This window comes from Psittacula echo, assembly GCF_963264785.1.
Source record: "Psittacula echo genome assembly, chromosome: 3".
NCBI classification, from domain to species: Eukaryota; Metazoa; Chordata; class Aves; order Psittaciformes; family Psittacidae; genus Psittacula; species Psittacula echo.
In genome coordinates this window covers 97,271,169-97,284,175 of record NC_137736.1, presented here as the reverse complement: position 1 = coordinate 97,284,175, position 13,007 = coordinate 97,271,169, and the positions used below count along the sequence as shown (strand labels likewise).

General features: G+C 46.7%; 1 protein-coding gene across 5 annotated transcripts in view; it reads left to right on the top strand.

Moving 5' to 3' along the window:
• TSC22D1 (TSC22 domain family member 1) overlaps positions 1 to 12,179 on the top strand; it is a gene marked incomplete at its 5' end in the record, with an annotated part of 95,433 nt that extends 83,254 nt beyond the window's left edge. For 3 of the 5 annotated variants that reach the window (XM_080613665.1, XM_080613664.1, XM_080613663.1), the window contains 2 exons: positions 9,601 to 9,652; positions 10,717 to 12,179. In XM_080613665.1, the coding sequence (XP_080469791.1) occupies positions 9,601 to 9,652; positions 10,717 to 10,974 (310 nt within the window). In that variant the 3' untranslated portion in view covers positions 10,975 to 12,179. Of the gene's footprint in view, positions 1 to 8,899; positions 9,179 to 9,600; positions 9,653 to 10,716 lie in introns of those variants that run through there. The other 2 variants (XM_080613667.1, XM_080613668.1) reach the window with 2 other exon arrangements.
• Between the last annotated feature and the right edge of the window lie 828 nt (positions 12,180 to 13,007).

Genomic DNA, 13,007 nt, shown 5'->3' with positions numbered 1-13,007 from the left:
TTTGCAGTGTGGCAGGACTGCAGGAACAAGGTGTTGTGCTACAGTGGGCAATACCTCTTTAAAGCCATAAAGCACAGTCAGGTCAGATTAAAACATCTATTTATCTGTCTCTAGGTAATGTTAAAGTCATTTTTAAGCACACCTCATTTCATAGTATTAGGTAGTTTCCCAGGTACTTTGCATTCTATTTGAAATCAGTATTTCTCTACAAGTGCTTCCTTCAGCATGAGAGTGTGAATGCTTTGGGTGGGGATAATTCTGTTGGGATTTCTGCATTTGTGAGTCAGCAGGATTTGTGTCTCTTAAGTAACTGACTCTGTCCCTGGATTAAGAAGCCTAGGAGTACTTTCCTACTCCAGAGTCTCGCTATACCTGCTTCTCAGCACTGTACTGAGTTAAAACATGAGCACACATCAAATTCCTCTCATATCCTCAGGAAGTGAAGGGGAAGCACAGGCTGGGCAGGAAGCAGTCCAGCAAATGCCCAACTTGGTGACAAAGGGGAGCAAGACTTTGGGATACTGACTGTACAATAAATCTGGTAAATCAGGTCACATTCTTAAGGGGTTTCTGGATATTGCCCCCATGCTTCCTGAATAGGTGGAGGTGATTTCTGTAATTCCTATAAATGCAAGTCTCCATTCAGAATGGAATGACTTTAAATATATTGGAGTGAATTCTGCCTATTAAAGTACACTTCTGCTTGGCTAGGACAGCAGGTCTTGAATTTTCTCTTAATTTTTTGGGAAGTCACCAAATGATGATAAGCTGTGAGTTGAGGACAACTGCAGTGGAGTGTTTGACCACTTAGAAATTAGGAAATAGGGTATTACAGATTTGTGTAATATACACACATTAGAGTCAGGGGAGTTAATCTACGAGTCATTCATCTACTTATTCATTGATACTGCTAATACCTTTGAAGCCGTTTGCCAGTGGTTGCAAAGGGGCTGAAATTGTAGGAGTTTCAATGGATAACTGGGTAGAGAGGTCTTAGTGTATTTGCTGAGGAAGAAAAGTGGCACTGAGCTCTCACCTTATTGTGTCTTTTCTACTACAGTTGTAAAGTAGCTGCAGTGTTGGAAGGTTGTTATTATATAACAGAATGGCCCTAAAAATGGCTCTGCACAACAGGGTAGTAATGAGTGATCTGCCACGTCAGAAGCTGAGCAGTGGTGGATCTTCATCCTCATTCATGCCAGATTGGATTCCACTTCCCAGGTGCTCTATTCCCATGCTGTGGTCTTAACCTTACCTTTTGTCTCTGTACTTTTTTCCTTTGATCATAGTTGACTGTTTTTATTATTATCTATAGTAGCTGGAGTAAGAAACTTCATTTCAGACTTCCTGAAGACCATATGACAACGTTGGTTAATTGCAGGGATTTTGGCTTTGTGCCTAGCGACTCCGAGTTGGCTTCCTAGTGTGATATACTGCTTTGGGAAATACAGGCTTAATTTCAAGTGTTGCATCAAAAAATGGACGTCAAAGGGAAAATGATATTCTGTGAGAAGTGTAGGCCAGCTGTTACACCATATAAATGATTTCTTAGTAAGTGTGACTAAATTATTAACTGATCCAAGATTTTCAAGTATAGTTTCAAGGGGAACAATTAGAAAAAGGGGAGGAGGTGGGAAAAGAGAAAAGAAAAGATTAAGTAGTTAAAGTGTAAGGGGTGTAGGCTTTGCAGGGGGCTGGAGACAGGGGAAATGGAGGGATGTACCGTCCTCCACCTCCCACTTCCACAGGCATCACTGGTCAGTAAGACGATATTCCCATTTCGTGTGACTTGGTGTGACTTTTCTGCAGCCTTAAGGAAATACAAGATACTAAAAGTTAAAAAAAAACAAAACAAAAACAAAAAACAAAAACAGTCAAAGATGACCCTTCTCAGTTCCAGGTTAAACTGGGTGGGTTTTAATTTGATGACTAAATTGCACTGTGTGCCATCAAGGCACGGTGGGGTGGATGGGTGTCAGCCGTTGTCCCAGAGAACCTCCTGGGTCAGAGATGCTGTTTAATATAGAGAACTTCAGCTTTCCAAACATGTCACTGTGCCAAACCACTTCCTGTATTTGCTGTGTCTCTTTTGTTATGTTAGGTGCAACTTGAAATGCTCCAGTGACTTTCTTTCCTCCCCTCTTCTTCTTTTGGAGTATGTGGTTGGAAAGTCTGTTGTACAATTAGAACAAGTGGGATTAAATGCTGGTGTAAGTGGGTTTTACCTCAGTGTGTTCTCCTTGGCTTTAAGAAAAGCACTGCATGTGAAAGCTACGCTTAAGACCAGGGAATTCAACCTCTTTTCATGAGTTAAATCTAAAATTGTTTAAACCAAATTTCACATAAAGGAAGAATTACTTTCAGCTCCATGCTACGGGTAGTGAAACTTAGATTGTAACATTTTATTCCTTTTCTACATATGCTGCTTTATGGCACTAAACGTTTCTTTTCTCCCCTTTCATCCTGCGGATGGTGTCAGCATGCAGAGTGACGTTGTGGGCAGTTTTCTGGAGGAAAGAAAATCAATTCCTGGCTCAGATGTCTCACTTAAAACTTTCAGGATGCTAACACGGTTGGTGGATCTTTTCCCACTTGCAGACCTTGGTCAAAGGCAGTTTATGGGATACTGAGGAGGACTTTGACTTCCAATAATGTTAAATTTTTCACTCACTTTAATCTTGGATATGAACTTAGCAATGCCTGTGATTTCCAAACTAGATGTCATTGCAAATTTATAGCTCCTTAAATTTAGGTGGTGTAGCATCTGGATGCAATTTCAGGTTTTCAGTTAAGATAGACCTCACCTGAGTCTGAGGAGACTTTGAAACTTGATGGATGTGCACAAAATGGGGTACTGCATCCCAGGTGCATTGCTAGATGGTGAACTACGGGTAGTCTCAGGAAAGGAGGTGTCACATGCCCCTCTCCAAGCATCAAAACATCTGTAAGATGTCTCATGCTTGCTTGCAGAGTTCTCTTTGGTAGAGAATGGGTTATCTCTGTCTGTATTGAGGTACTTGATGTTATGTAAACCTTATGTTTTATTCTGTCAACATTAAAACTGGTAGAATCATTATAAATCTCATTAAATTGTTTTTAATGGGGTTGTCTTAGAAATTAGTTACCTGTAAAAGAGAGAGGATATCCTCAGAGGAGCTAGTGAGAACTGCTCCTTGTTTGTCTTTTGATCTTACATGGTTATTTCTTGCTTTAAAATGCAGCCTTCTGTCTTCTTTGCAGAACGCACAGCATGATACTTCTTGTGATCAGAGATACTGTCAGGTTATTTCCAGAGCCCCAGTAGGGTGTATGTATTCTTTCCACTGAATGTTTGTTTAGTTATGCTTGCACATCTGGGAAAAAAAACCCAAACACATTTACAAATATCGCACTTCATTTCACTAGCATCTTCTATAGCTTCTATAGCCTTTTATCTGCTTTTCATATAACTGAAACCCAATTCCTAGCAGAGCAAATTATAGATGCAAATAACTTCACTGTGGGGGAGGAAAAGTGCACATTTAGGGAAACTGATAGAGTAATATCTGGTAGCAAGAGGTTCTTCAATTTAGCAGAGGTATGTAAATTGAAATCTGCAGAATTCAAACTAGAAATGAAATACATGTCAGCATTTGGAGCTGAGCAATGAGTTCTCAATTGTTTCTTTAAATCAAGATCCCAGCTACAGGTTTGGGGCTGGAAAAGGAAGTTGGCTGAGATTCTGTGGTCTTTATTTAGACTATCTGAATGTGAATTTTCAGTCCTTAATCTGTTAAAAAACAAAATTATTATTACTTACTGTAGGGAAAAATATTCATTGGGCAGCTTCTCCAGCCTATCTTGTACCTTTACTGAGATAAAGAAATTAAAGCCTATTGAAATAAATAATCCTTTAGTCCTTGATGTCAGCTGCATCCAGTTTCCTCTTGAGGTTGTTAGTTTGGAGCAATTTTGCATGAGTTTGATACTGGGGGGAGACGTTGCTGTCAACACACAAACAGTTTTGCATTTATTAATTTTAAGGCATTTTTAGATGCCAAGTGAAATGTAAAGTCAGATGTCATGTATGATCTTAATTACTGTAATCTTGAGTAAATAACAGATGATTATCTGTTAACCTCTTGATTACTCTTATTTTGTAGTTGAAATCTGCAGTTGGAGTTCACAGGATCTGAGCATGTCTGTAGTGTCAGATGAAACCGTGCTGTGACAGAAATTGCCATTTCTGATACAGCTTCTGGTGTGGTCTCTTTGCAACATAGTCAAAAGATGAGATGTATTTTAAGTTCAGCAGATGCTTGTCTACGGCTTCTAATGCTGACACTTAAAGGGCACGTATATTGACAAGGTACTTGAAAGATTAGTTTTTTAAGTGAAATAATTTAGCAGGCATACAGAAATGTGCTGATCCAGACTTGAGTAGAGATAAAATGATTCTGTGCTGCAGCTTACCTCATTATGTGCTTCAGATAAAAGGCACTTTTTTCAAGTGCTTAGCATAATTAAATTGAGACAAGAGGAAAATACTTAGTGGGAGAAACAGTGTTTAAGAACTGAAGCACTACAAAAGGTGAAGGCTTCTAAAGAGTCTTTGACTTCAGCAGTTAATTTATGAGGATCAAAGATGATGGTGGGCTGCTTGTTCAGCAGTACATTGTATTCTGCCTTGCATGTTTCTCAGTAACGCATCTTGAGTCTTTCTTTGTTACTTCATGCGGTTTGTGAACACCTGCGGTGCTCCATAGATGTGTGTGATCCGGGAATTCTCAACCGATGTCCCTCATGTTCTATCCAGGGCTGATAGGGGTATGAAGTGATCCAGGCTAGTGCAGAGCCAGAAGGCTTTACAGAAGTGAAGAATTCTGCAGTCTTTCTCACCTCTTCTACTAGGAATGCAAAACTGTAAGCTTTTGCAGGAGTCTAATATAGAATCATAGAATAGTTAGGGTTGGAAAGGACCTTGAGATCATCAAGTTCCAACCCCCCTGCCATGAGCAGGGACACCCCACACTAAACCATGTCACCCAAGGCCTCATCCAACCTGGCCTTGAACACCACCAAGGATGGAGCATTCACAACCTCCCTGGGCAACCCATTCCAGTGCCTCACCACCCTCTCAGTAAAGAATTTCTTCCTTATATCCAATCTAAACTTCCCCTGTTTAAGTTTTAACCCGTTACCCCTTGTCCTGTCCCTACAGTCCCTGATGAAGAGTCCATCCCCAGCATCCTTGTAGGCCCCCTTCAGATACTGGAAGGCTGCTATGAGGTCTCCACGCAGCCTTCTCTTCTCCAGGCTGAACAGCTCCAACTTTCTCAGCCTGTCTTCATACGGGAGGTGCTCCAGTCCCCTGATCATCCTCGTGGCCCTCCTCTGGACTTGTTCCAACAGTTCCATGTCCTTTTTTATGTTGAGGACACCAGAACTGCACACAATACTCCAAGTGAGGTCTCCTGAGAGCAGAGTAGAGGGGCAGGATCACCTCCTTTGACCTGCTGGTCACGCTCCTTTTGATGCAGCCCAGGATACGGTTGGCTTTCTGGGCTGCGAGCGCACACTGAAGCCGGCTCATGTTCATTTTCTCATCGACCAACACCCCCAAGTCCTTCTCTGCAGGGCTGCTCTGAATCTCTTCTCTGCCCAACCTGTAGCTGTGCCTGGGATTGCTTGGACCCAGGTGTAGGACCTTGCACTTGGCATGGTTAAACTTCATAAGGTTGGCATCAGCCCACCTCACAAGCATGTCCCTCTGGATGGCATCCCTTCATATCGTGTAGTACCTGTTAATGAGATGTTAAGAGAGATGGTTAGAAGGTTTTGAGTAACACAGTAGTCATCCTGAGTCCCTTCTGGTGCTGTAAGGGACTAGGTATAATCTGAGTGAAGTGCTTGTGGAATGTCTTGGTGGAGGAGGCAGGAGGAAAGACAAATCGATGAGCAAGCAAGGGGAAAGGGACTTTGGAGGGTTATTTTCTTTGTATCTTCCATAGCTTGTTTGATTTCACAAATAATACATATTTTTAAAAGCAACAGCAAAACCCCAACCTTTAAATGTGGAGTTCAGTCTCTGTCCTTATCAGGCAGAGGATGGTGTGTGGAGGTGAGAAACACCAGAGATTATTGGTGCTTTCCCCCCAGTTTTAGGGATGAAAAACATGGGGTTTATTTGCTAGATTGGAAAGCTCAGAGCTGTCTCAGCCATAAAGGGACACTTTTGGTTTGCTTTTTTATGGGGTGGGCAAAGCAGCATGCACATTAACATGCAGTCCTACTTACGCAGCTGACAGCTTTCTGTTGAATCACAACTCTGCTTGTAGGCATCTAAAAATAAATGCAGGAATTTGCTGAAAGCTCACTGAAGCTAATGGAGGATGGTTGGAGAGTTTAGTGGGAATTGGATTTAGGATGATACCTGTATCTCTTAATGAAGATACATTAATATAGATTAAAGAGGGCAGTGTTATTTACTGTTAATTTTGTCTGAGAATCATACCATTTTTGTCATAAGTGGAATGATGGCATTTAATAATTACCAGTCGTTATGGCAGCAGCAACAGTCATCTTGGAATGCATCCATGACTTTATTTTTACATGTACCAATGAAAATATGTACAAATATCTGTCCTGCAACAGCAGAGCAGGCGTTCCAGTCCCTGTCAGGCATGTGAGTGTGCTATATCTTCAAGGGAGTTACTTTATAAGGACTTGATTAGCAAGGATAGGACTTGGTTTTCACACCTACACTGCCCTGTTCTGTCCTAAAAGCTTCAAGGGATGGAGGTTGCCCCTGAGCTTATGTCCAGCTGCAGTTTTGTTAATTGTCCTGAGTAACTGCCACGGGGAGAAGTCATTTGAGACATTGCTGATTTTCCAGCCCAACCCTTCACAAAACATTAATTTAGATCAAGTCTAGGGCAAGAGTTGATACAGATTCCAGTACAGATGATGTGCTTTTGGGGCTGTTTTAACAGCTCACTTAGTCACTGAGTACAATGTCTTCTCTATAACTATGTGGAAGGAGGATGGGAGTGAGGAGGTCACTGGTCTCTTCTCCCTAGTAACAAGTGATAGGTAATGGCTGCAAGCTCTGTCAGGGGAGGTTTAGATTGAGTATTGGGAAAAATCTCTTCACTGAGAGGGTGCTCAGGCATTGGAACAGGCTACACAGGGCAGTGGTGGAATCACTGTCCCTCAAAGTGTTCAAAAACTGTGTAGATGAGGCCTTTAGTGACATGGTTTGGTGGTGGACTTGGCAGTGCTGGGGCAATGGTTGGACTTGATGATCTTAAAGGTCTTTCCCAATCCAACTGATTCTGTGAGTACCATTGTGTGTATTAAGTAACTCCTGCAAAGAAAGGGGTTAGTTGTAGCATATGGTTGGTGTTGGTCTGTTGAGATGCAGGAAGCTGGAGCCTGATGTGTATACTTTATTGCTTCTAGTTTACTTGCTATTAAGTTTTCAAGTCAATACAGGCAAGGGTTTTGTTTTAAAAACTGGCTCTCATTTTCAGCCTGTGAGGTGCTGTCTTGTGCAACTTCCCCAGGTACCATCATCCCAAGGATGAGAGCTGTGCCCTTGTGGGATGTGCATTGTATGTGGTGTCAGGAGAGCGGCTGGGAGGAGCTCAGTTCTTAAATGTGACCTCTCTTGTGAATAGGATTAGTTTGTACTACTCTGCTGGCATTACTGAATGAAGGAATAGTGGGCTAGGACAACATAAATAAACTAAGAAGGATGATGCAGATACGCAAATGGTAAATTTAGCTTTAAGATGATTATCCTGTGCCTCCTGGCTTTCCTGCTTCACTGGGAGCAGCACCTGTGACACGTCTGCTGCTGGTAGTTCTGGAGAAGTTTGCTATACAGAACGAGTTGGTTTTTTACTTTATTTTCGTACTGTTAAGTCACATAATGCCTCATAAAGTGCAGATCTAGAAATAGCGTTCTTTCTTGTGGCAGTGTTTTGTGGTGGTCTAATTCAGCCCTGGGTTGTATCCTAACCTGTTACTGGTAGGGAGGATTGCTGGGACAGGCTGTGACCATAGTGTCTATGTTCAGGACACATGAGAGTGTACGTCTATTGAGAAATACACCACAGCTGAAGTGGCAGAAGTATGTTTCCTAAATTAAGTGCCATAGGGTGCAATCTACAAATGAGTGAATAGGCCTTTTCCGTATTATTGTAGGGGAATATCAGCTGGGTTATTAGAAATCTGCAGGTTTGTGCCGTATGCCCTTTTTGTGGATGAGCTGATGGATGAATGTTGTTTTCATAAATGGTTTTACGGCCTAATAAGACCCGTGTAAGGGATAAAGAGGGATTGTTGCTGCTGCTTGATCAGGTCTGTAGGAGTTCAGAGCAGTTAGCTACAGCGCGCATCAGTGTGCGCATCCTTGTGCTCATCCCGCTGTTGCTGCCGAAGCGGGCAAGGCTTTAGGCTGTGGGTTTATTCCGCGGGGCTGCCATTTGCGGTGGCAGAGACCGGTATCCCGGCCTGCCGTGTCTCTCGGCAGCCGGTACCAATAGGTGGCGGTGTCGGCGCGGCGACGGGCGGCCCCTCGGCGGCGCGGCCCGCGCTCCCGGTGGCGGCGGCTGGCAGCCTGCCGGGCCGTGCTGGGTTTCCCCGCCGCTCGGAGCCCCTGCAGTGGCAGTGGTTGTGTTATATCGCCTGATCCCTGCCCGTCCCCGCGGGCGGAGATCGGCTCGGTGAGCACTCGGAACCCGTGGGTCGGGGCGGGCGGGGTGCTGCCGGCCCGGGGGGCTGCGCGGCGGGGGGGGTGGGGGTGGGGGGGTGGGGGCAGGCTCCTAATAAGATGCAGCGGAGCGGGGGGACGGGGCGTGGCCACGGCGGCGGCGCAGCCAATGGCCGGCGTCGGCGGCGCATAAATTATGGGGGGGCCGGGATGTCCAGGTTTTGTGCGGCGCGGCGGAGCGCTGACCTCGGAGCTGGCCGCGCGCAGCCCCGCGCCCTGCAGGGTCCTGTCGCCCGCCGCCCGCGTACGGACACGGGGAGACCGCATTTCTCCGGGGAGCGTTTCTGGCCGCGGTTGCATGAATGCCCAATGTTGTAGACCAGTGGCAATGGATCTAGGAGTTTATCAACTAAGACACTTCTCAATTTCTTTCTTATCGTCCTTGCTGGGTACCGACAACTCGTCCCTGAGGCTCGACAGTAGGTAAATAAGTGTTGTGTCCGAGGGGCTCTGCCGGTGGATGCCGGGCGGCCTCCTTTGTCCGGAGGAGCCGCAGCAGTGGCGGGAGCACCGAGCGTCCGCCCGCCTCCCTTCGGCTCCCCGGCGGGGCTGCCCTCCCCGGCGCGGAGCGCTTCTGCTGCAGCTCGCGGTTAACCTCCATCTTTGTGGTCTGCTGGGGCAGGGGGAAATGTCGGGATATGTGACCCGGCTGCGGGCGGGGGGCTCGGGGCGGCTTCACAGGTTGCTTTGCTGCATTGGAGCATCCCATCCCGTTGGGGCAGCGTGAGGATGGCTTTCCCAGCCAGCTGGCTGCCAATGCCCGCGTCTCTCGGCTCGTAAATAATTCAGCCGCTGCTAATGTTGATTTTTTTTTTTTTTTTTTCCTCTTTCTTTCTCTCTTGCAGCTCCTCTGGTGCAAGCGTGGTAGCGATCGACAACAAAATTGAGCAGGCGATGGTACGTACCGACTGAGGCATAACGCCTTGTTCGTGTCCAAAGCAGTAAACAATATGGGGATGCGGCGGGCGCTGGGGGTTAACCCGTGCGTGGACGCCGTTTTATAACGGGGCCGGGCAGGGAGTAGGAGGCACGGGTTTGGTTTGGTGAGGGGGGGCTTTGGGGGGGTTTTGTTGGCTGTGGTGGCTGTTTTATTGATGAAAGGCTTCCCGCGGGGAGGAAGGCGCACGTTCCCCATCGATGCCGGGAGCAGTGACGGCACCGCTTCTGGCTGCTGCCTCCCGAAGCGATCGATCCCGGCCCCGTGCGGTGTCGGGGGCGGGGAGCTGCCGGGCAGAACGCGGCAGCTGTTTGGGGGTTAATCCCCCCATCCCCGTTCCCAAGAAGGGATGCTTTTTTGGGCTTCTCATTTGATTTTCTAACTCCCCTGCAGGCACACACCGCCGCGCGGGGCACCCGCTGCCAGCGCGGGCACCGCGGCTGCCGGGACCGGGGTCTGCTCCTCCGCGCCTGGGGCCCGTCCGCCCTTTGTTAGCGGCGCGGAGCCGGGAGCCGCTCTCACGGGAGCCTCTGCCCGCTGTTGCTAGGCAAACTCCGAGCCTTTAACTCCCGGCTATAAATAACTCGGGAGCTCATTGGCCGTGGCGTGCTCTGACGTCACCCGCGGCCGCGCGCGGCCGGCGGGAGGGAGGGAAATGCGGCAACCTGCGCTGAGAACTGGCTGCAGCCGGTGCGCGGGGGGCGGGGCTCTGCCCGCGCGGCGCCGCACGTGTGCGGGGTCTCTCTCTCACACACACACACACACACACACCACTCCCCACCATCCCGCCTTTCCCTCGCTTGTGGTGCCCGGTCCCGGCCCGGGCCTGTGCGCAGAAGGGATGCTGGCCCTGGGGCTGGCCCCGCGGCGTGAGCGGGGCGCTTGTGGCTATCAGCGGGATGCTCTCCTCTGCCCGGGCAGAGCTGAGACCACACCACTGCTCTGCGATGGTGGATCCGCTGGGTGCGAGCCCGGGCCTGGCGCGGCGCTGCTTTCCTAACGCACAGTCTCCTCTGCGTTTCAGGATCTGGTAAAGAGTCACTTGATGTATGCCGTGAGGGAGGAAGTGGAGGTCCTCAAAGAGCAAATCAAAGAGCTGATAGAGAAGAACTCCCAGCTGGAGCAAGAAAACACTCTGCTAAAAACACTCGCCAGCCCAGAGCAGCTTGCCCAGTTCCAAGCGCAGCTGCAGACTGGTTCCCCGCCTTCCTCTTCCCAGTCACAAGGGACAACACAGCAGCCTGCTCAGCCGGCATCACAGGGGTCAGGGCCTTCAGCGTAGTTCAGGATGTCATTGCCATCGTGATCGCTGGCCTCTGGACTGCCCAGAGCAAGAAGGACTAGCGGGAATCTGCCACAGCCGCCCTTCATCCATTTCAATGCACATTGCAACCCAGACTGAGGACTCCATGCCCTGCACACATCAGGAGAGGCTTCTCTCCCCCCCCCCCCCCCCGTATTACGCACTCATCTGTCTCTCTCTTCCCTCCCTTCCCCCTTTGGCTTGAAGGAGTCTTTGTTCTTAGGTTGATTGAATAACATAAACTTTTTCCAGAGAATTAGCACAAGTACACTGGGGACTTGAGCAGCTTCTGCAAATGGCTGAGAAATGAAGCTGCATGCCTGATTTTTTTTTTTTTGGTTTGTTTTAAAATCTTCTGCTCATCCAGTGACATAACTGATACAAGTGCTTTTCCAGCTTGGAAATATGAAGAAATAGACTGGAGTAAAAAGAGATGGCTCAATCCCCCATAGTGCCCTGGGGTTCCAAAGTGAGGACTGGTGCATAGGATCTAAGAGGAAGAGGGAGAAAGGTAAATTCGGTGTTTTAACACTTAAATTGTCACCTGAAACCTTAAGTGCAAATACTTGCACCGTTTTCTGAAGCAGTGGACAGGTGCATAAAGCTGTATTATATATAGAAAGCAGTTAGGTGACGTACAGTTGGGTCATAGGGTAATTACAATGAAGGTTATTTGCCTACTGTATATTTGTGTATTTAGTGTAATTACTTTGTAAAATAGAAAACTGTAACTATTTAGGTTGTACAGATTGAAGTTTAGTTGTTTCGTTGGCTGATCTGAAGAAGTTTGGAAAGTCTCTTTTTTTTATGCTACAGAAATAAGAATGCACCTACGCAACTGTTCAGAATTTGGCAGATTTATGCTGTTTGTGTAACTTCTGAAGTTCCCTGGCTGCTGATTATCTTGAAGTAAATCTTTGTTCATTGTAGTTTGGTTCAGGACAGGAAAAACCACTCCAAAAATACCAAACCCTGCTAGCAAAGAATTTAAAAGAAAATATATATATATATAAAAAAACCCAAACAACCCCCCAAAAAAGGAATTGGGTTTCCCAGTATGGATTTTTTGCATATGATCTGTATAGTAGTATGCATATGTTTTTGTGCATGTTCTCTAAACAGTTGTAACACGTCATTGTATTTAACTGTTGCACTTGTCGACTTTCAATAAAGCATACAATGTTGATAAATCACTGTTTGTATATTGTACTAACGTTAACTGCAGTAACTTCCAGCATGTTGCAGTGCAGTTTTTACATGAGCAGTGAGGTCAGGAAGCAGAGTGAGACCCTGCCCGTCGGCTTTAGTGCCAGCTGAAAATGCAGCCCCTGCTTTCCAGTTTCATAAAATGATAGTGAGTGTGAAGGCAAATGGAGGAGGCGGGAATAGGGGGCTTGACTAAGCAAAGCTTCTTGTTCTGGTCCTATCCTGCATCATCAGAACTGTTGGATGCCTTCTGTATACTAGCACATCAGCAGAAGCACAGACATCTGCTGTAGAATGAGGCATGAAGGTATAAATCTCATGCAGCAGTTGTTTCCTAGCGGCAACCTTGCTTGGGCATGGGTCACTCCACGCGGGCAGCAGCTCCAGCACCCTCAGTTTGGGGTGATGCAGGCAGGGAGCACTGCAGCTTCCCCAGCAGGTCAGTCTCAGAAACTTCCAGTGGTGAGATCAGACTGCAGTCTTGGTATCCTAAGACTCACCCCCACAGCTCTTGCTTTGATCATTCCATACTTATTTTGTGAGTTGGAATCATGTGAACTTGGCATGTAGTATTAATGCTGCTTTCTGAAACTGTGAGGAAGGTTGCCAGTTCTGATTGAAGACAAAACCGTCCCTTCAGTTTGAAAACCAGTACTTCTTTCCTCCTTAGTAAAGATGATTAAAATACAGCTGAATCTAAACCTACAACTTTCTGGGTAAATTACTAGATTTTCTAGTGTGATTGACAGGGTACAACCAGGGGAGTGAAGGAATTTGCAGTTTTACAGTGGGCTGTGTTTGTGTTG